The 21256-nt window shown below is 56.0% G+C and overlaps 3 protein-coding genes across 3 annotated transcripts in view; 1 reads left to right on the top strand and 2 right to left on the bottom strand.

The window, feature by feature from the left end:
• Positions 1-375, bottom strand: part of LOC106886265 (E3 ubiquitin-protein ligase HECTD3-like) — an 8568-nt gene extending 8193 nt beyond the window's left edge. Inside the window, exon 1 of the mRNA XM_014939031.1 lies at positions 49-375. Coding sequence (XP_014794517.1) covers positions 49-375 — 327 coding nt within the window. The remainder of the gene's footprint in view (positions 1-48) is intronic.
• Positions 376-3693: 3318 nt separating this feature from the next.
• Positions 3694-14698, bottom strand: HECTD3 (HECT domain containing E3 ubiquitin protein ligase 3). The gene is made up of 21 exons (XM_014939376.1): positions 14176-14698; positions 13879-14039; positions 13347-13439; positions 12302-12437; positions 11768-11883; positions 11395-11508; positions 10930-11012; positions 10381-10546; positions 9831-9912; positions 8746-8928; positions 8023-8075; positions 7628-7692; positions 7107-7210; positions 6654-6773; positions 6212-6301; positions 5639-5845; positions 5150-5279; positions 4659-4733; positions 4343-4424; positions 4152-4223; positions 3694-3896 (listed from the first exon to the last, which is right to left on the bottom strand). Exons 1-21 carry the CDS (start codon positions 14500-14502, stop codon positions 3812-3814), a joined length of 2544 nt encoding a protein of 847 aa, XP_014794862.1. The 5' UTR covers positions 14503-14698; the 3' UTR covers positions 3694-3811.
• A 139-nt stretch (positions 14699-14837) lies between these two features.
• Positions 14838-18390, top strand: UROD (uroporphyrinogen decarboxylase). Its single transcript, XM_014939377.1, has 10 exons — positions 14838-14906; positions 15881-15993; positions 16085-16164; positions 16370-16432; positions 16523-16720; positions 16948-17109; positions 17232-17369; positions 17508-17608; positions 17860-17926; positions 18113-18390. Exons 1-10 carry the CDS (start codon positions 14884-14886, stop codon positions 18275-18277), a joined length of 1110 nt encoding a protein of 369 aa, XP_014794863.1. The 5' UTR covers positions 14838-14883; the 3' UTR covers positions 18278-18390.
• Positions 18391-21256: the final 2866 nt, after the last annotated feature.

Genomic DNA, 21256 nt, shown 5'->3' with positions numbered 1-21256 from the left:
CGGGGGGGGGGGGGGGGGGGGGGGGGGGGGGGGGCGCCCCGCCGTTACCTTGCTGAGCTTGACCCAGAGCCCGGCGCCGTTGCAGTACTCCTCGCCGGTGGCGCGGAGGCAGCCGCCCTTCCGCACCTCGATGGTGGCCCTCGCCGCCCGCTTGCCGCCCCGCGCCGGCCCCGGGCTGTCCCACACGCTGAGCAGGCTGCGGTCGGCGGCAGCAGCGGCGGCGGCGGGGTCCTTGCAGATCTTGTACTGCACCTCCCGCGGCACGTAGCAGAGGGCGGCGGGCAGCGCCCGGGCCCGGCGGAAGCACTCGCTGCACTCCAGCAGGAACCGCAGCCGGCCCAGCACCTGGTGCGGGGCTTCCCTGCCCGCACGCATCACGCACCGTGGACGGCGGGGGGCCCCGTGCCCTGTCCCCCCCCCCCACTCCCGACCTCCGGTACCGCTCCCGCTGCGCCACGGGCTGTCCCCGCTGCTGTTCCCCCACCTGTCCCGCTGCTGTGCCCCCGCCGGTGCCCGCGGTGCCGGTGTCGCCGCGCCCGCCTCAACCCTCCGGGGCCGCCCCGCCGCCGGCAGCCGCCTCCTCCCCGACCTTCCCCCCGGCACACCCCGGCCCTTCGTCACCCCAGCTGTGTGCCCTCATCCCCGCTTTGACAAGATCACGGAATTGTCAGGGTTGGAAGGGACCTTCTAGAGATCATCGAGTCCCACTCCCCTGCCAAAGCAGGGATGCCCAGAGCACATCACTCAGGACTGCATCCAGGTGGGGCTTGAAGATCTCCAGAGAAGGGGACTTCACAACCCCCCTGGGCAGCCTGTTCCAGGGCTCTGTCACCCTCACCATAAAGAAGTTCTTCCTCATATTTAAATGGAACTCCCCATGTTCCAGCTTGTGCCCGTTGCCCCTCATCCTGTCACTGGGAACCACTGAAAAGAGTCTGGCTCCATCATCAAAGATGTGGCTGTGCTACGGCCACCTCAGTCCCTGGCCAGAGGAGACCTAGGTCACCCACATCCCCTCATCCCACAGCTTAGGACTCTGCTCGCCCCTGGCTTCCAATGCCCCTGTCATTGCCTGCATCCCTACAAGCAGTGAGGGGTCCCTGGTGGGTCAGGGCACAGGGCTACATCTCTGGCATGGACAGGGAAAAGAGGGGAGTGGAGACCCTGCTATTAGGAGAACCAGCCAGTCAGGCTTGCAGGAGGTAGGGAGGCTCTGAGCACCTGCTGGGGAGGATGATGGGATTCCCTGCCCAGAAGCAGCTTTATCCCAGCTAGTGGTGGCATCCTGGCAGCAGGAGAAAGGCTGTGACACCCAGCAGCACCCAACCACCCCAGAACGCTGGCACCTCACGTCATGTCTGCCTGTTGTCACATACCATGGCAAGGTGGTGGCAGAGAACAACTCAGCTCCACCCCATGCTACCTGAACTGCTCCAGGCTGGGCACAAAGAGCTGTGTTTAGGGATCAGGAAACAACCAGGCTGGCAGAGCTCAAAGGTCCCCGGCACCTCTCCGGTGCCTGCCTGCTCTCCTGGCAGGTCAGAGTCCAGCCCCATCCCTGTGCCTGCAAAGGCACAACACAGAGAGGTGACAGCTGTCACCCCTGCAGCACTATCTGTTGAACAGGCGTCGCTGTGGCGAGGCACAGCAATGGGCACCAGCCTCACCAGGAGCAAAGTGCCCTGAACCACGCTGCAAGAGAAAAGAAAACTTCTGCCTTGCTCCTAACTGTGGCCACCGCAGCCAGGAGGGTCCCGTGCCCTCCCTCCATGGCCACATCACCCTATAAAGCTGGTGGCAGAGCTGCTGCAAAGGGTTGAGCCATTTAGTTCTTTTTAGTACTGCTCAGTAAATAGCAGTAAATAGTGCCCTTCTGCTGATCTCCCTTAGAGACAAGTGGGCAATGCTGGAAAAAGGAGGTCTGATTCCACCCAAACATCAGTGGCCAGAAAGGATCTAGGATGGCTCATTTCAAATCCCAGCTTGACGCTGAAGCTCCTGACTGAGGCCAAGCCAACAGATCAAAGTCCTTGCACCAGCTCACTCATGCCAATTTAAAACAGACACCCTAAGAAGCGACTCAGCCACCAGCATGGAAAGGTATCACACTGGCTCCGCTCCTGATCATGCTGGTCGTTGAAATGAGCCACAAAGCTCAATTCTGAGATAACTCAGAGATTTACAAAAAAAGCCTCCTCCAGCAGATGGGACTTCACACCCACCCAGCTGAGCATGGAAGGTTCTGATAGAGGAAAAGGCTGCCCAGAAACAGCTTCCTCACTCACCTCAGACTCCTTCTATTCACCATCACACGGGAGATGGCAGCACGTGCTCTCTCCTGGTCCTACACCCCTTTTAGTACAAACCCCCTCAGCAGATCCGGGAATACAGTAGTTTCAAAGGAAACTGGAGAAGGGAAGGATTTGATTTACAACAGGAAGTGATTTCTGGATGACAGATTCTCCAACAGAGGGGGAAAAGGCACAAAGTGTTAAGAGAGGATAAATCCCAACTCGCAGCATTAGCCCCATTCCAGTGAAACTCTGGTGACTCAGTGGCTCTTCATATTGGTGGTCCAACAGACCACACAGGCTGAAGATGGAGCTGGGGGTATAAAAGTGGACCGACATCTGGTAGTTCCCAGTGCTAGGCAATAAATAGCCCCGCCAAGGGCTGGAAGATCAAGGAACATTTTCAATGGTCTTGAAGTTGTAAAGCTTTCATTGCCCACTCCTTGCTCACACACTTCGAGTCCATCTGCTCAAGGAGCTCCAACCCTTGGTAATCCCAGTCTCTACACTCCCCTGGGGCAAAGGCTTTCCCTGTCCACCTGAAACCTCCACCTACCTCCCCACGGCAGAGAGGAGCAGAGTCCAGCACTGCCGTGCTACTGCTCTAACCCCTGCTGTCTTGGAGAAGAGCTTGTCGGGCCTGCACACCTCCATGAGAACTAGAACAGATTAGTTGTAAATATATATATATGGCTTTAAGGGAAAAACCAAGGCTTAAAGAGCCTAGGAGAACAGCTGCTAGGCCACCAGACATGCCAGAAACAGAACTGAATGCTACAGAGCAGGAGGGAAGCAGACAGTTCCCATCTCCTGCAGGGGAGCAGCTCCCCCAGCAGTTGCTGCTGTGCAAGAGGTGCAGGGACCCACGGGTGGCCACAGGAACTGGAATTTTATGCTATGTAAAAGTGTGGGAGCCCTTTCCTAACTGCACCTGCAGTCCTGCTGTGCAGGTTTGCTGTGACACCTGGTGGCCAGAAGCACCCCTGCAGCACCTGCCACCAGACTGTCCCATTTCTTCTTAAATCTAGACAATCTCATTTCCATTAACCTCAGGTGAGGGAACGTGGTCAGGACACCAAGGCACAGATGCAGTGTGCATCTCTAAGCATCCCCATGGTTTCAGCAGCAGTTCCTAGTTCTCTGTCCTGTGCTGTAACCTGACGTGCAGCTTTGTGGCCCTATCCCACTTCTGTTTGGAGCAGAGCACAACCCGAGAGGAGCAAGGGTTGTGGAGCTACAAGAGGGACAAGTGGAGAAGAAACTTGTTACAAAAGCCTACCATACCTTTCTGATGCATGAGGGCTGGGCAGTCACATTTACACTCCAAGCTAGCTCCCACCCTGCTGAAGTCCTGAACCTCCATGTCCAAGGAGGTGCTGATTACCACTGCTAGGAGCCAGGCTTCACACCTATATGTTTATTATATATACACATCCTGGGGGGAGGGGAGGGCAAGGGAGCTCTTCCCACTGCACCATTTTGTCGAATGATTGTCCATGCTGCTTGGTCAGGTGGCAACATCACTCTTCCCACGGGCTCATGTCTGTGTCAATGGCCACGCAGTTATAGGCGGCATAACGCAACTTCTCTTCACACACCTTGGCTCTAGGGATGGCAGGAGGGGAAAAATAAAAGACAAAGAGGAGTTGCCATTGCTGCATTTGCCAGCTGAGAGGACAAGATGCTTTCTAAGATGGACGCTATGCTTCACCAGATGCTCACGGAGAGAATCACAGCAGCCACATGGTAAAAGCAAGGGGACATAAGCGTGACAAAGCGATGGGGCCCTATGGGTCAGTACCAAGGTTAAGAAAAGAGCCCACACAGTCCCTCAGATGTAGGGAAGCACCAAAAACTTACGTGGCATAGTTGGGCAAGAAGAGGGTGCTGGAGCAGGTGGATGACTCCGGCAAAGCATCTGTCGTCTCCGAGCTTGGGGAGAAGGTGACAAAGTGGTCAGAACCAGCAGGCCAGCGAGGCAGGGGAGACCAGACCACACATCCCTTGTCTGTGGGATGTCAGCCTTGCAGTCTACAGGAGAATGGACTCACCCCATCTTGTCTGGATAGATGTAGATCCGTGCTGGAAGGCGGCTTCTGCCAGTGACAAATCTGAGGAAGCGGCTACGATCCTCTGTGAAGTAAAAGCAAAGATATGAGCAGACCCTAGAGGGATGCGAGATGGAGTACAGCCACTTCCAGGTATCTCCAGTGCTAGCAAGTGGTTTCTTCAGCCTAATTGCTTGCTCTCCTTGGCTCCCATCTATTCCCCAGCCAGCAATGAGGGGGGTTTCACCCTCCCAGTTCCCAGCCATCATGCAGGGGCTGTCATGGCACAGGATACGCAGGGACAGAGCAAATCACTCACCATTGGTGAAGTTATTGAGTGCTTCCCAGAAGTACTGAACACGGGTGTCCAATGGCTCAAAGTCCTCGAAACGGGCTGGCAGAAAAGATACAGAAAAGAAATTTATTAAAGATCCAAGCTCTTTCTAGATAAATTAGGACAGGGCCTCCCCTGCTCACCTATGGGTCCTCTGCTAATGCGGGAAGACCCAAGGTGCGAGGGACACGTGCAGTCAGGCCTCTCCCAGAAAGCACATCCAGATCCACATCTCAGCTCCACAGAGGCTTAGTTACTGGCAGACTAGGGATGCCCCAGCCTCTATTATGAGGCCCAGTATGGAGAAAAAGGGACACCCTGCCTGCATCAACAGCCAGCTAAAGGCAAGAAATATAGAGGTCCACATTCCTACTGTAATAAAGGCTAATATGGCCTCCTACACCTCTGCTTGTACCAGCACAGAGAGAAAAGTCTCATTTTCAGGGACAGAGTTTTGAGTAGAGCCCTTCACTTACTGAGCTTCTTCAAGGCATCAACTGTGACTTCAGGGTCTCCACAGACTTTTTTTTCCAGCTCCTGCCAGGTGAGGAGGTCAAGAACAGCTTGGGGCACCACCTTCAGCAGCCCAGCCTGCATGGCCATGATCTGAAAAGGAGACAGGGCAGGTAAGCAGTATGTCTTGCCCATCTCCTTGGCTCATGGTTGAGCCTCGGGACTCAACTGGGCGCAAGCCACATGACTGCTCAGCAAGTGCTCCAAGGAACCTGAAGGAGGGAACAGGATCCCACAGAGACGAATCCCAGTTCATTCAGGATGTCTGTGTCAGAGCTGGGAATAAACCCCCATGTCTCCCACGCTGCTACAAGCCACTTTGCTTCCCAACAACTCCATAGGCTCCAGGACCTCACCAAAAAGGACTGCCTACTATTGCACTAAGGGAGCACAGGGACACTCCTGATGTCTTTGGGAACTCAACAACCACTGATGCTTTGGGACAGCACTACCTGCTCCTTGCTTTCCTCCAGTCGAGCCTTCTGCACCAGGCGGATGAACTCCTTGCGGTCCTCATAGCGCACCACAGTGCTGCTGCCATTGGGGATCAGCTCCACCATGCGCTGGTCACTCAGCACCGTCGTGTAGGTCAGCTCATTTCCAAATTTGAACTCAAAGGTGTCTTTGTCCATAACTTCCATCACCTCCAGGAGTTTCACCTGCCCAGGAACCAGAGGAGGACTACTTAGAGAGATGCCCAGTAGACAGTGGTGCGCCCAAGCCCCAACCTCCCCCCTTCCCAGACATGGTCTGGAGTGACTGCAACAGCAGCACAGCATGGGATACACCACCCCAAAGCTGTTTAGCAGATGTTAGGGGCATTGCCTGCTTGAAGCTGTAGTCAGCAAGGCTACATCTCTATATTAGCTACAGGATGCATCAAATGCTAAGAGTGACCTTTTTGTGTATGTTTCTTTGACACACCACAGGAGGAAGCAAGTACAACATGAGGACAGGGACACAAATCACCACCTTGCTGAGTGTCACAAGGAATAGGATAGGCACAGCCTCCCAATCCCTCTCACCAGCACAGAGTCCACGGCAGGGAAGTCTTTGCTCCAGCTGACCTCCTCCCCTGTTAATTGTTTCCATACGAAGCCAGGAAGAGCCAGGACCTGAGGGAAAACAAGGATTTTGCTGAGCCTGTGTAAAGGAGACATCCCCATAGACACAGATAGGGCTCAACAGTGCAGACACACAAAGGAGATTCCCTCTTCCCCCCATCCACATGCAGAGCTCATCATAGCTGAGCAGAGACCAGACACCCTCTCCCAAGCTCCCAGCAGCATCTCCCAAAACTCAGGCTGCAAGCTCTCCTAACCCCTCGACCCCAAATCCTGCCAAACACCTTTTGTCCCAGTGTGTGATCACAGAGCCCTCCCATGCTCCCATCAGACAGGCCACAGAAGGGGGCTAAAAGCTTCCTTTCCAGCAAACCTCCATGCAGGGATGAGTTTGAAAGCTTACCAGAAATTCCTTGCCCCTCAGAGCTGCTCCCATGATTTGCCCAATCCACTCATACTTTGGGAAGTCTTTACAGGAGGGGTTGGGGACGTACATGTCCCTGGCTTCTCCAGTGCTGTTACCCTACAAGAGTGAAAGGCAAAACTCCAAGTCATGATCTCAGCGCAGCATGAAGCACCACAAACTCAGCTCCTGCAGTGCCTCTGGGCACTTCTCACAACAGAATTGGGCTAACCCCTCCATCCTCCTTGGCAATATTCCTAGAGAGAGACAAGTATCCAGGCACTTGTCAGCATATCCTAAAACGAGATGCCACAAAGTAATCTACCCAATCCTTCACGAGGAAAAGCTTTGGACCAGTGAAAGTAGATACGTCCCTGGCATGCACGGGGACAGGGACAGCACTGCATTACCAGGCACAGAAAGATCTGCCTCAAATACCCTGACCCACAGCACCTGGTTGGACGTGCGCACAAAGAAGGGCAGAGGCACAGGGGTGTCTGCCGAGCTGGGACACAGCTCCTCCGACATGTCTGCCAGGCTGTCCCGAAAACCGCCACCTGCAACCCCAAAAGAAGGGCATTTTGAGTGATGTGAACTCCTCACGTGGTGACCCTCAGAATTATGAAGCAAAGATGAGAAATTTTGGGCCAACCTGGCCCAGGGCTGAGCAGGAGGCTCTTGTCGGAGCCTTATGGCACTGGGGGAAATAAGACAGGAGAAATAACATCCCTGGCGTGGCCAGAGGAAGCATTAGACCTGTCAAAGCTGCTGTTAGCAGAGGTCTGGCCCCCATCCCAGCAAGCAGCACTTCTTATCTGAGGACACGGCCAAGAGTGGCAGGACAAGGCAACCTGCCTTATCTCTTTGCTCCATGGGTAGTAATACTGGGAGCAAACAAGAGCCCCTACAGCAATAGTCACCCCACCAACCCCCAACTCTGCTCCAGAGGAGCCCTTGCCTAACACAGCACCTACCTTGGTCGATGATGCCCTCTGCGATGAATTTGCACTCCCACCACTGGTCATAACGCAATGGCCACCTGCGGAGAACCAGGCATTGCCTGAGGAGCTGCTCAAAGCCAGGGAGATGCTGTGGAGGCAGCACGCACAACAGGGATAGCGGGGGACTAAGCTGGTCCAGCCTGGGCTTAAGGACAGGACAAGATCTCAACCTCCAGAGACAGCTGCATCCTCAGTAAGGAGGTGACACCTTGGGGAACAGGCCCGGATCCCGTGGCTGAGCTGGCTCCTGCCCTAGCAAACCTTCTCCAGAGCACAGGACACACAGAGGCATCCCACACACCCTGCTGTGACAGAGGACATAGCTCCCAGCACTGCATGATCCCCTCCTTCCCCGTGACACTGCTTACCTATAATCTAGAGGCTTTTCAAACTTGTCCGAGGGTTTCAGGCCTTCATACACCTGCAACAAGCAGAGATCAAGGCTGGTATCCCCTCTCCAGGGGAACTGACAACAGGAAATTGGAAGAAATCTGGTTTGTCCCAAACTTTTAATACCTGACCAAAGATGATTCTAAATGGTCTAGCAGCCCTTCATTTTTGGAGAGGGAACCTAAATTACAGCACTAACCCCTCTATGGAGCCTTCTGGCCTTGGAGTTACACTGAACACACATTACACCTCATGGCAGTCTGGGCTGTTTGTGCACACACAAAGCAATAGCACTTTTGGGGGTCCAGGGAGAATGAGAATAGGAAGATCACCATTGCTATAAAACCATGATACTGGACTGTATGCAGCTGCAGTGCTGCTGTCACACAAAAATTCTTTGCTGCCCTTTTAGTGTAACAAGATTGTTATGCTCTGCATTAGCAGCATGCCACAGAGAGCATCCAGGATAGAGTAGAGATTTCAACTCGGAGATCCCAAATCCCTCCTAGATGTTATTCCTGGATATGGGATCATCAGCACATGTAACTGTAGAGCCTACGAGTCATATGCAGAGGCCTTGAGGACTCCAGGTGTCTCTAGCTCCAATGTGCCCCTTCCACCCACCTCTGTGTGGTTCATTTTCGCTTTGGGATGCCCCACATTCCCCAGAGCAGTGGGGACCCTTCCAGGAGGGACAGTACCTGGGTGAAGACAGCGTTCTTGCAGCTGGGGTCCAGGGCAGGGTTGTCTCGGTGCTCCATAGCCAGGCGTCGGTTAATATAGAGCCGGGGCATGAAATTGGGCTTGCTGGTCTCTGAGTCCTTCAGACACTGGGTAATGAGAGCTGTGCGCCTCTTGGACAGCAGCAAGAACTGCTTGATATGCTGCCAACAGGTATGTCCAAAATGTCAGAAGTGTCCAGTGGCCCAAACACGTCACCCATCTGCTTCCTACTGAAGCCACTGCACTGCCAGGTCTCTCTCCTTCCCAGGGCCACTGCCTTCCACACATAAACACGTTCTCCTTGACAACAAGTGCTCTATCCCTGCCTCTGAAAGATTTTGCTTTCTGGCTTAAGGAAAATACCAAGCCCAGTCCCCTCTCCATCATTTGTCATCTGATGCTCACACTCCAGTGTTGCTTGGACTCTCCTTCACCCTCACCACAACGTTGGTCTTACTATCACTGCTATTTTAATGAAAGCAAATGCTTTGGGTCCTGTGTTGAGCTGGCACAGGAATTAGTATTTTGTAACACCAGGCCTGGAAACATACAGAATGGGGCTAATCCAGCAATGTCTGGCACATATTCTGGGAGAGGATGTAAGGAAAACAGACAACTGGAGGGACAAACTCAGTCTTATGAGAAAGATGGAAATAAAAGCTTATTAAAGCCAGAAAGAAGCTATTGGTAAAACCCTTGCAGTTCGGACACTGACAGTTCAAAGCTGCTGGCAGCAAGTGTAGGAACAGAGTGTCCTGGGCTGAGATCTGGAGGGGATGTGTCCAGCTCATGCTCTGCTATGGTCCAAGTCCTTTTGAGGGTGAAGTGCTCTGGTTTGATTCTACTTGTTACCCCTCAGCTACATGTTTCCACATCAGCATTTTAGCAGGAAACTAGGCTCTAAACAATATCACCTTTCACAGCTTTAATAGACTGAACTCAGCCAGATAATTCCCTTGAGCTGCTTTAAAGGCGACAGGCAGCAACTGCCTCTCCTGCCACAGCCCAGATGCAATCACCCTGACAGACCACAGCCCCTCAAGACATAGAGGGAATCACTCACCTTGAGTTTGCTGAACGTGCCAACAGTGTGGTCCCAGGCTGGCACCAAGTGATGCAGGACACTGTCCAGGAGCTTGATGAACCTAAATTCCAAAGAAGAAGGTATTGCGACACGGAAAGGACAGGGATCTGCACAAGCCTATTCCAGGCCAGATACCCTTGGACACAATTTAAAAAAGCAACATCTGATCCAAACCCAACCCAGCATAGTTTTATACACCTCAGAGCCTTTGGCACTACATTCTCACTCCCTGGGCACTGCAGGGACCTTGCACCCCTCGCACAGGACTCTGCATGCGCCTGCCCCACACTCCACACAGATACACTGTGCTTGTGACATGCAGGACACCAAACTTAAGCTGCAAAACTCCTCTGAACATGTAGGGGAGAGAGCCCATTTTGTGCCCAAATGACTGTATTATTTTCTCCCGGGTCAAGGATGCCTGTCCCAAGGGGAGTCACAGTTTTACAGCTTCCAGCCATACTCGTGTTGGCACCAAGCCCTGTAGACAACACCACTCCACTTTTCTGCCCCCCCCTCCACACAGTACCTTTGAATGAGCACAGCCCGTCGGTACAGCAGGTCAGGGTCTGTCCCTTCGAGGCGAGGGTAACGCACCAAATTGGACAGCTGGAACATGTCTGCACTGAGCCCCAAGTCCCTCTGTCGGGAGGATTTGATTTTGATGCCTCGGAGACGAACATCAATCCCATCATCTGCCAAGGAAGACCATGGATGATACACTAAGACCATGCAAAAGCACACCTTCCAGCATGGGGGGTCTACAAGTAAAAGCACTAGGAATGTGACCAGCTCTACCAGCTCTGGGGCTGGGCACTGAGAGCCTGAAATACTTCTGTGAAGAAGCAGCAGGTCATTAACAGAAGAAAAAAGAAAAAAAAAATATTCAAAGGCAAAGAAAGATAGGATGAAAGCCAAGAGCTTGCAAACCTCCAGGTTCCCCTTGAGTTTCCCATGGTTCTTCTGCATCTCATCTAAAACAGCCCACGGGGCCAAAAGTACAAGCCACAGGAACAAACTCTTAATGTACAGTATCTTACAGGTGTATTAGGGATGTGGACATAACAGCCAGCCCTACCTCTGCACTCCACAATCCGGATCTCGATGACAGGCAGGTGTGTTGTCATGTCCTCAAGGACACACACATCCCCAATGTAGCTCCTGCAAACACGGCAAAGACGAGGGCTGAAGAGCTGTTCCCTTGTCCCTCCTGTCAAAATCCACTCAGTCCCTTGTAGGGGCAGAGGGTTTGCATCTTTTGAAATGGGAGCCTGCAGCACGAACCCAGACCCAGTTGCCTACAACATGGTCTATGCTGAATGCCTGAACCTGCTGGTGCCTCAGCTCCAGGTGACATGATCCCCATGGGTCCCTCAATTGGATCAGAAGACCCCTGAGGACTGCTACTGTAGGCAAAGTGAGCCTGCAGCTCAAAGATGGAAAATGTCTGTCCCAAAGCCTTGGGCCTCCTAAGCCAGGCTGGTGCTGGCATGACTGCTCACAGACCATGCTACCATCTCCATCTCCACCTCCACCCACTCACTCATCAATGCCGACGTCGTTCAGTTTCTTCAGATTGTCCCCCTCGCCCCCATACACAGCAACTCGCTTGGGCATGAAGTTTTCATCTGTGGTATCCACTGTCAGCAAGAGCTTCCTACAAAGGGAAGCATGAAATGAGGAGAAGGTAAGTGCACCCATTGCTGCTCTCTCTCATTGCCTGGTCACACTTGCTATCAAGCAGAGGCACCTGGTGATCCAGGTACCTGTGACAACGCCAAGAACCCTTCAAGCTCAGAGCCAGAGCAAGGGTTGAGGGACAGCGAAAATTTGGGCCATGATGGATTCATGCCGAGAGCAGGGGCTGAAGGGCTCGCCCCAGCTGTGAGACATCGCAGAGGGGAGAGGTGACTCACTTGACAATGGTGCCTTTCTTCATGTTGAGCCGCACCCAGTGCTGGCCTTGGGACCCATCACTCTCCCAGTACGTGTCGGCGTGGCTGTCGGTCAAGCATGACACATTGAAGTCCTCCTGGAAGAGGGAAGTGAATGAAAGGAAGATCAGATTGAGGTAGGATTAACTTCCCCTTAAGATTCATAACGAGAGTAATCACTAGAGCCAGAGGACATCAAACTGGCCCATTCCCTTTGCTGGGCTGTGGGTAGACACACGGAGTCCAGAGCACACAGGTCACTGGGACTGACCCTCTAGAGTGCTCTAGGGTCACACACACAGAGCATCAAACCCTCCCTAAAATCAGCTTAGCAGCTAATATTAGCATTAGCTTCTCAAACCACAGACTCTCCAGGGGCCACATTACACAATATGCTGCATGATGCTCTCCAGGTTTCTCTCCCACATCCTCACAGACACAGCCCAGCCAGCACCACATACACTTCTCAGCCCCATGGTACAGTGGGGCCGATGCAGCCTTGTCCCTTGAACCCACCGTGTAGGACGAGACATCGATGCTGTCCACATACTGCTTGACACTGCCCAAGTTCTCATCCTCCTTCCCAATGTGATCATACAGGAAATGCACCAGGTCTTCGTCACATTCATAAGTCCATGTTGGGGGCACAAACCTACCAGAGAAAAGGGATTAAGAGGTCTGGAGAGCCAGAGGCAGCCAAGCTAATGGGTCAGGGAAGGTGGGTCCATGTCCTCCTTTGCTTGGTCTTGCCCTGTTTTCTGTTTTGTGCAGCATATTGTTATGGTTTGACAGAACCCATAACAATTTATTGTTGTTTAGACAATTATTCTATCACCTGATGACCTCTTCCCACCCAGAAAGTGAAATTGGGGAAAGCAAGGTAACACAAGGGTTGAAATATAAATAGATTTAACAAGATAAGACTGGATAATTAACAATAATACTACAGAACCAGTCTTAATCCCAATACTAATATAGATATAGAAGAATTATACTCAGCCAGTTGTATCAGTAGGATGCTGTCCACTCCCAGCAGTGGGCAACAAACGTCGGACACTGCGAGTGCTACAGCTTTGGGAGGAAAGGAAGGCCTCAAGGGTCTGGCACCAGGGCAAGGAGTTCTTTTGACCACTGCCATCAAGGGAGAGAGAGCTACGCAGCAAACTTTTCTAATTTATATTGAATTGAGTGACGTTTGTGGTATGAAATAATCCTGTTGGCCAGCCTGGGTCAAATGTCCAGGCCTCATACTGGCACCTGGCAAGGCTCAAAACCACCGAGACCTTGAATCCCATATAGCCTAGCAGGCTATAAAGTAAATATTTTCACAAATTCAGACACTTGAGTCTTCTAAAAGTGGAATTTTCCCCACCCTCAGAAGAAAAGTTAGTCTTGTGTCATGTAACTCAGGATCTAGGACAAGACAGTGACAAGCAGAGCTGTTCCCCGCTGCCTGTCCTCCCCCCTCTCCCCCCAGTCGGCAGGAGATGGCTGTCTGAGCTGCCAGGGAGAGACAGTGGCTTGCACCCAACCACAGCAGAAGCTGGGAATCAGCTCATACCGAAGCTTCTCTACTGCAGCCTCATCCTGCTCCATGGGCTTGGGCTTCGCTCCGAGGCGCAGGGAGTACGTCAGATCCACCACTTGCTCCCATCTGAAACAGTCCAGAAAAAAGGGGAGTGAGAAAACCCCATGGGAAAGAAGGAGCTGGTGCACCTGGAAGAAGATTTGGGTTTAAAGCCCCACTGGGGTCCATCCTCCATCACCTCCAGACTCACCCACCACCTTTCCCCTTCCAACCATCTCTCCTGCTTCCAGCCCACACCCCGCCAGGCAGGTGACAAGCACAGTGACCGAGTCAAACCCAGTAAACCCCACATCTGGCACCCCTATTGTCTCACTTCATGGATGAAGTGGCTGAGCGGGCCGGGGGTCCCCAGCCCCGGGCAGGACAGGCTGCGGGGCCGAGACCCCGCGCAGTTGGGGCCGCGGTGAACCGGGGGGTGGGATGTGAGAACCCCCCCGCTCTCTGCCGTGCAAGGGGGAGCCGGGGAAGGCGACCTAGGGGAGAGGGGGGGGCGGTGTCCCCGTACCTGATGACGGGTTTGTAGTCCACCCCGAAGAGCTGCTGCTGCCGCTGGATCCGCTCCGTGGACTCCACCGGTACCAGCCGGTCCCCGCCGTCGGCGTGCTTGCACACCAGCACCCATCCCTCCTCCAGCTCGCAGCCGCTCCGGTACTCCTCCAGCTGCTCCTGCGGGGCACGGGGCGGCTCCCCTCAGGGGACGCACCCACAGGCCCCCTCCGCGGGCAGCGCAGGCCGCGCCGGCTCTCCCGGGCCGGTCCCGTTCCTTTCCCCACCCCCCCCCTCCGCCTCCCCACGCCGTTACCTTGCTGAGCTTGACCCAGAGCCCGGCGCCGTTGCAGTACTCCTCGCCGGTGGCGCGGAGGCAGCCGCCCTTCCGCACCTCGATGGTGGCCCTCGCCGCCCGCTTGCCGCCCCGCGCCGGCCCCGGGCTGTCCCACACGCTGAGCAGGCTGCGGTCGGCGGCAGCAGCGGCGGCGGCGGGGTCCTTGCAGATCTTGTACTGCACCTCCCGCGGCACGTAGCAGAGGGCGGCGGGCAGCGCCCGGGCCCGGCGGAAGCACTCGCTGCACTCCAGCAGGAACCGCAGCCGGCCCAGCACCTGGTGCGGGGCTTCCCCGCCCGCACGCATCGCGCACCCGGGCACCGTGGACGGCGGGAGCACCGGCCGAACCTCGCTCCACCGGCGAGTTTACGGGAAACCCCGCCCGCCGACCAGGCAAGATGGCGGCGCCCGGTGGGGCGGACGTAGGGCAAGATGGCGGCGCCCGTGCCGCTTACGGAAAATCCAGGAGCAGGGCAAGATGGCGGCGTACAGAGGAGCAGGAAGCCAGGCAGCACGGCGGCGTACGGAAAGGGCGGGGCAAGATGGCGGCGTACGGAAAGGGCGGGGCAAGATGGCGGCGTACGGAGAGGCGGGACTACGGGAAGATGGCGGCGCCGGCGGGGCGGGCCGTAGGCGGGGCGGGCCGCGTCGGGAGGCAACGGAGTGGCCGGGAAGCGGCGCAGGAGGATGGAGGGCGGCGAGCGGCTCCTGTGAGTAACCGGGGCCGGGGAGAGCGGTGGGGGAGGCAGATCTGCGTCCTTTTCGTCCCACCGCCCTCCTCGGCCTCCTGGTGCCGTGAGGGGGGGGACACGCGACGGCCCCCGCACTGGGGACACTGGTGTGGCCCTGGGGACGGAGCTCTGGCACTGAGATCCTACATCGGCGACACTGTTGTGGTCCGGGGGATGGTGGTCTGGCACTGGGGTCCCGCACTGGGATCACTGGTGTAGCGCTGGAGACAGCGCTCTGGCACTGGGGTCCTGTACTGGGATCACTGGTGTGGCCCCGGTGCTGACACCAGGATCCAGCACTGGGGTCACTGGTGGGGCACTGGAAATACTGCTCCTGCGCTGGGATGGGTCAGCAGGGCCACTGGTGTGGCAGTGAAGTCACTGGTCCCACACTGGAGGTTTTGGGGACTTTGTCCTCATGGCCCCCACCCGTCACAGCAGGACGGTGCTGCCCTTCTCCCGGGGTTGCCCGGTGTCCCTGTCCCCAGGGCAGGCCGGGCGACAGCAGCCCCTCGGCGGTGACACTGCAGGGGGAGAGGTCAGGGACACATGGTTGCCACCTCAGCGGGTGCCTGGGCCTCTGGGGGCTGCACTGCACAGATAGGGGCTGGGGACACTGGTGGCAGGGCCACCCACCCCCGCGCCCCGCTGGCCCCAAATCTCTCCAGGCGGGAGCAGCTGCTGGTCCCGATAACTTAATCTGCTGGGGCCCTGGGCCGGGCATGGCCTCTCCTGGGGAGGGCCTCGGGAGCCCAAGCAGGAAGAAGCTCTGGACCATGGTGGGGACCATTTGTCACATTTGTCACAGCCAAGCGCAAGCCCTAACCTGTGGTCACTGGGGAGTGGGGACAAGCCACGGGCCCTGGCAACCCCAGTCCCCAGCTGCAGGGGGGTCTGGCAGGGCACCCGGACCCCTCGTGGGTGACAATCTGTCTCTGCTCTTTCATCCGCAGCCCCAAGGGCTTCCCCAAGCTGAAGAACGACACGTTCCTGCGGGCGGCGCGCGGGGAGGAGACGGAGCACACCCCGGTGTGGTGCATGCGGCAGGCGGGGCGTTACCTGCCCGGTGAGCGGGGACAGACGTGCAGGGGGGGGTGGGGACACAGCATGGGGGGCCTGGCACACCCACCCATAATGCTCGTGCCGCTCCCTTGCAGAGTTCCGGGAGACCCGGGCGGCGCAGGATTTCTTTGCCACCTGCCGGAGCCCCAAATTATGCTGTGAGCTGACACTGCAGGTGAGCACCCCACCGGGGGGTGGGTGTCTGTGTGTCCCCCCTCCCCACCCAGATGGGGACAGGGGAAAACCTTGGGTCTGGCCACCTCGGGTGGCCCCAGTAAGTTGTGCAGCCCTTGGGGACCCCACTGCCCCATGTCCTTGTCCAGGTCCTCCATGGGGTGGGGGTCCCAGCCCCTCACTGATGCTGCCTCTTTCCTCCGCAGCCGCTTAGACGATTCCCCCTGGATGCTGCCATCATCTTCTCTGACATCTTGGTGGTGCCCCAGGTGAGAACCATGGCAGCTGGTGGGGAGCAACGGCTGGGAACAGGGCTGGGTTCAGGGCCACCCCATTCCTGCTTCTTCCATTGTCCCCAGGCGCTGGGCATGGAGGTTGTCATGGTCCCTGGCAAAGGACCCACATTCACAGAGCCCCTGAAGGAGGTGGAGGATCTGCTAAAGCTACGACAGAAGGTGGACGTGACCGCAGAGCTGGGTTACGTCTTCCAGGCCATCACACTGACACGACACAGCCTGGAGGGCAGGGTGCCCCTCATCGGCTTCTCTGGGGCACCTGTAAGTGATGTGGCTTCTCTTTCCTAGCTGGGCTTCTCTGCTCGCTCTTCTTGGGTGGTACCAGCGGTGACGCTCCCAGAGTTATGTGTAGGTGGGGGACATTCAATGCAGGAGCAGCTGTGTCCAGGCTCTGGGATGCTCACAGGTCCTACCTTCAGCACTGTGAGCGGCCCCTCACGTCTTCTATCACCATCACCCTCCTCACTGCACTCCTCTCCTTCCCGCAGTGGACACTCATGTCCTACATGATTGAAGGTGGTGGCTCCACTACAATGTCCAAGGCCAAGACCTGGCTCTACCGTCACCCAGAGGCAAGCCACCGACTGCTGCGGCTGCTGGCCGATGTCATCATTGACTACCTGGTGGGGCAGGTGGCTGCTGGAGCGCAGGTGTGTCCTGGGGCACGGGGCCAGGGCAGGGACTGGGGGCAGGGACCAGACAGGGTCCAGATTCTGAGAGGAGGATGAGGAGGGACTGAGGTGCAGCTCTCTCAGTCCCATGTCCCCCGCAGGCGCTCCAGCTGTTTGAGTCCCACGCGGGGCACCTGGGCCCGGAGCAGTTCCAGGAGTTTGCTCTGCCTTACATCCGAGACATCGCCCGGGCTGTCAAGAGCAAGCTGAAGGAGGAGGCGCTGCCCCTGGTGCCCATGGTGAGTTGGGGGCTGCCTGGATGGCACCTGGGGGCTGCGGGAGAGGGGTGCATCCCCTGCTACCTGCCTCCCCCAGCCTAGCCCGTGGCGAGGGGCCTGACCCATAGCGGAGTCACTGCCCGTCTCCTCCCTCCCCAGATCATCTTTGCGAAGGACGCACACTACGCGCTGCGTGACCTGTCCCACGCTGGTTACGAGGTGGTTGGTCTCGACTGGACCATCCGGCCCCAGGAAGCTCGGTAAGAGTCTGGCAGAGCGCCCAGGTGCCTGGGCTGGGTACCTTTACCTCTTCCTCTGCCCTGAACCATCCCTGGCCTGGAGATTTCCGCTCCAGAGAGCAAGATGGTTGGGCTCCCATGCTACATGGAGCTCACAGCAACCAGGGGCTGCACCGAGGGGTCCCATGTGCCCTGCAGTGGGGGCTGCAGGCACCCAGCTGCCCCCAGCCTCTGCACCAGACAAAAACTTACCCGCTTCCTCCTCGCTGCAGCGCACAGACAGGGAAAGAAGTCACCCTGCAAGGGAACCTGGATCCCTGCGCTCTCTACGCACCCAAGGTGAGCCATGGCCATCGCCAGCAATGGGGGCTAGTTCCAGCCCGTGTTAAAGGCCTCCTGCCTCAGTTTCCCCACCTTCAGTACTGGCTCGTGTCCCAGCAGTCCCCCAGGCCAGCAGTGGAGCAGTGGGGGTGGAGTACCCTGGGCTGGATGGGGCTGACATGTGGTTTCCCACCGTGCCTACAGGAGAAGATTGGCGAGCTGGTGAGGAAGATGCTGGAGGGTTTTGGGACCCAACGTTACATCGCCAACCTGGGCCACGGCCTCTACCCTGACATGAACCCCGAGCACGTGGGTGCCTTCGTGGAAGCCGTGCACGCTCACTCCCGCCACATCAACAAGCACAGCTGAGCCTGTGGGCCTGGGGACAGGACTCCGGTTTGGGCACAGTCACCCCAAGTGGTGTGTTGTCACAGGGCTCGCTCCAGGCTGGGCTGCAGCATTAAACCAGCACCTTCTCCGCAGCAGCCGTGTGGCTCTGGCTGGGGGGGGATGGGGAACTGGATGGCCCTGGAGGAGACGGGCAGTGGTGGCATCTTGGCACTGGGGCACGTGAGGTCAGTCCTGCAGGTCAGAATGGGGAAAGAGGGACACCTCTCCCTGCTGGGCTGTGCAGGGTTGTGCCAAGGGCTTGCGAGAGAGGATGTGAGCCCAGGGCACGATTGGCATCTCCTGGCACTAGGGCTGTGCCCAGCCCTGCAGGGGAGACGTGCTGCCTGAGGCTGGCAGGGTGACAGCCTGGCAGCTGGGGTGGTGCTCACAGCCCACCACTGCCACAGGCTCAGCATGAGCCATGCCACAGTCCTGCTTGGGTGGGAGTAGGCACCATGACATTGGCCCAGGGCATCCCTGAGTGGGTGGGAGACCCAGCAGTACTCACCTAGGGGAGAGCTGGCCACGTGGCAGGAGCCCTCCAGACATTACCACCACCAGCACCCTGCCACGCTGGCTGGGATAGCAGCAGAGACACCATGGCCCTAGCAGCACCATCACCCTCCTCCAGCTCCCAGGGCCTCTTTGGGACCACCCTGCTGGTCCTGGAGATCTCTGCTCCACACACACCTCCCCATCTCCTCTGATCCTCAAGGCCAAGTCTGCCTGGGCCTCAGCAAAACCTGCAGAAAGCAGCTCAGCAGCATCCAGGAACCCTGGGTTATGAGTCCATGCCACACCAGCTGATCCCACACTGCAGTGTCCAGGCTGGCTGCAGGATGGATCGAGAAATGGGCACCAACACTGCTCTAGCTGGCATGGATGGGGCAGTGCCACCAGGGTGGGCAGGGACCTGCTGATGCAGAGTGTGGCGGGGATTACAGAATCACAACGATACGGGGTTGGGATGGAGCTCTGGAGATCATCTAGTCCAACTCCCCCCACCAAAGCAGGTCTACCTAGAACAGATTGCACAGGAACATGGCCAGGTGGCTTTTGAATGCCTCCAGGAATGGAGACTCCACCACCTCTCTGGGCAGCCTGTTCCAGGGCTCTGCCACCCTCAAAGTAAAGAAGTTCCTCCTCACGTTTAGATGGAACTTCTTACGTTCAAGTTTATGCCCATTAAACTCTTGTCCTCTTGTTAGACAAGACACACTGAAGCAGCCAGGGTGCCTTCCCAGTGCCCGGTCCCCCTCCTTGTGCCCCAGGAGCTGGGTGCCACGGGGGGGCTGTGATGCCACCTCCTACCTGGGGCTCTGCCCTGCTTGTGATGCCAGGCCACCCAGCCATCGTGGTGACCCTTCCGACTTCAGAGAAAGGCAGTAGAGATACAGGCGGTAACGTTCATCCCTTTTATTATTAAACATCAGATGAAGAGGTCGCACACACACATACACGCACGCACGCAAAAAATAAAATAAAATAAAAAAAAGGAAAAAAAAATAATAAGAGAGAAACAGACTGGTTGAAGACCGCTAGTTCGGTGGTGACAGAGACTGAGTACAATTGGTTTCCTGGCCGGAGCGCTGACACAAGTCACTTGCCAAAAAAATTAAAAGTCAAACCAGACAGCAGATAACTAGCCCACGTTCTCTAACTACAAGTCACCATCCAGCCCGGCCCTGGCCCCCCCCAGCCCTCCTGACCCGCTGGCAAAGAAACGAACCCAAACCAAAGAGCTGCCGGCACGGGGCTGGAGCGTCTGCCCCCAGCGTGGGGCAAAGCCGGGACGGGCTGAGTGTTGGCAGCACCACGGAGCCGGGAAGCGGAACGGTGCAGGGGGGAAGGTGGCACAGCTGTGCCTGTCCCCCCCGTCCCTCCCCAGGAGCTGGGCAGCCTGATGCCCACACACACACCCCCCAGGCACCTCGCACCCCTGCGCCCACCGGGAGAGGCTGCGTCCGAGGCCAGGGGCTCGTGTCCTCCATCGCCAGCGTCCGTGTGCGTCCGAGCGAGCGTCGTCCCCAAGTCCCTTCCTTCGCTGTCCTCAAGAGCTGGGCTGCCACTCCTCCTTCCGTCCGGCTGTCCGTCCGTCCGTCTGTCCGTCCCAGGGCTGCGAGTCGAGCGGACGTTCGCCTCCCCCCACACCCTTCTCGCTGCCGACGATGCCGCGGGAACCTGAGAAACGTTCGCGTGCCTCCTCCTCTTTTTGTCTGTGGTTTTGTTTTGTGTGGTTTTTTGTTTTTTTTTTTAAATAATAGTTATAATAATAATAATAATAATAGCAATAATAAAAATAATCGCCCCAGCCCACGACAATTTCAAGTATCCCCCAAATAAAAGACAGAATTATAAATAATTATAACTTTACAATTTAATAATTGACACATATACTATAGTATTTACAGTATCATAAATGCTTTTTTTTTTGTGTTACTTTTAGTAAGCAATCCCTGAGAACAGTTACTTTAACTTGTTTTTATTGAAGTATCTTCACAAATAGAGGAGTTTGCATGTCTCGGGCGGGCGGGAGAAGCGCTCTGCAAAGCCATCGCTTTTGGTGACGCATGAGGTTCTAGTGTTGCGGGTTTCTTTGCTCGCTCTTTCTTTTTTTTTTTCTTTATTTTTTTTTTAAATTCCCCACGTAATTTTAAAGATTTTTTTTTTTTTTTGTACTTTGCAACCTTCGGATCCCTCCAGCGACTGCTTCCTTCAGGAAAGAGGTATTAGATTTCCAGGTTAGCTTTTGGTATTGGCAAGGGAGGGCAGGGGGCTGAGCGAACCATCCTTTTTCCCCGTGGTTGCCTTTTGGTTTGTGCCCAAGGAATCTCTGGATCCTCTCAGCATGTGAAATGGTTAAATCCAAGAAAGAAAAAATATTTAAAAAAAAAAAAAAAAAAAGAAAACAAAACAAAACAAAAAAAAAGGAAACAAGACCAGAACAGAGCAGCCTCT

This window comes from Calidris pugnax, unplaced genomic scaffold (genome assembly GCF_001431845.1).
Source record: "Calidris pugnax isolate Ruff unplaced genomic scaffold, ASM143184v1 scaffold18, whole genome shotgun sequence".
Lineage (NCBI taxonomy): Eukaryota > Metazoa > Chordata > Aves > Charadriiformes > Scolopacidae > Calidris > Calidris pugnax.
The sequence above is the reverse complement of the archived record's forward strand: the minus strand, read 5'-3'. Positions and strand labels throughout refer to the sequence as shown.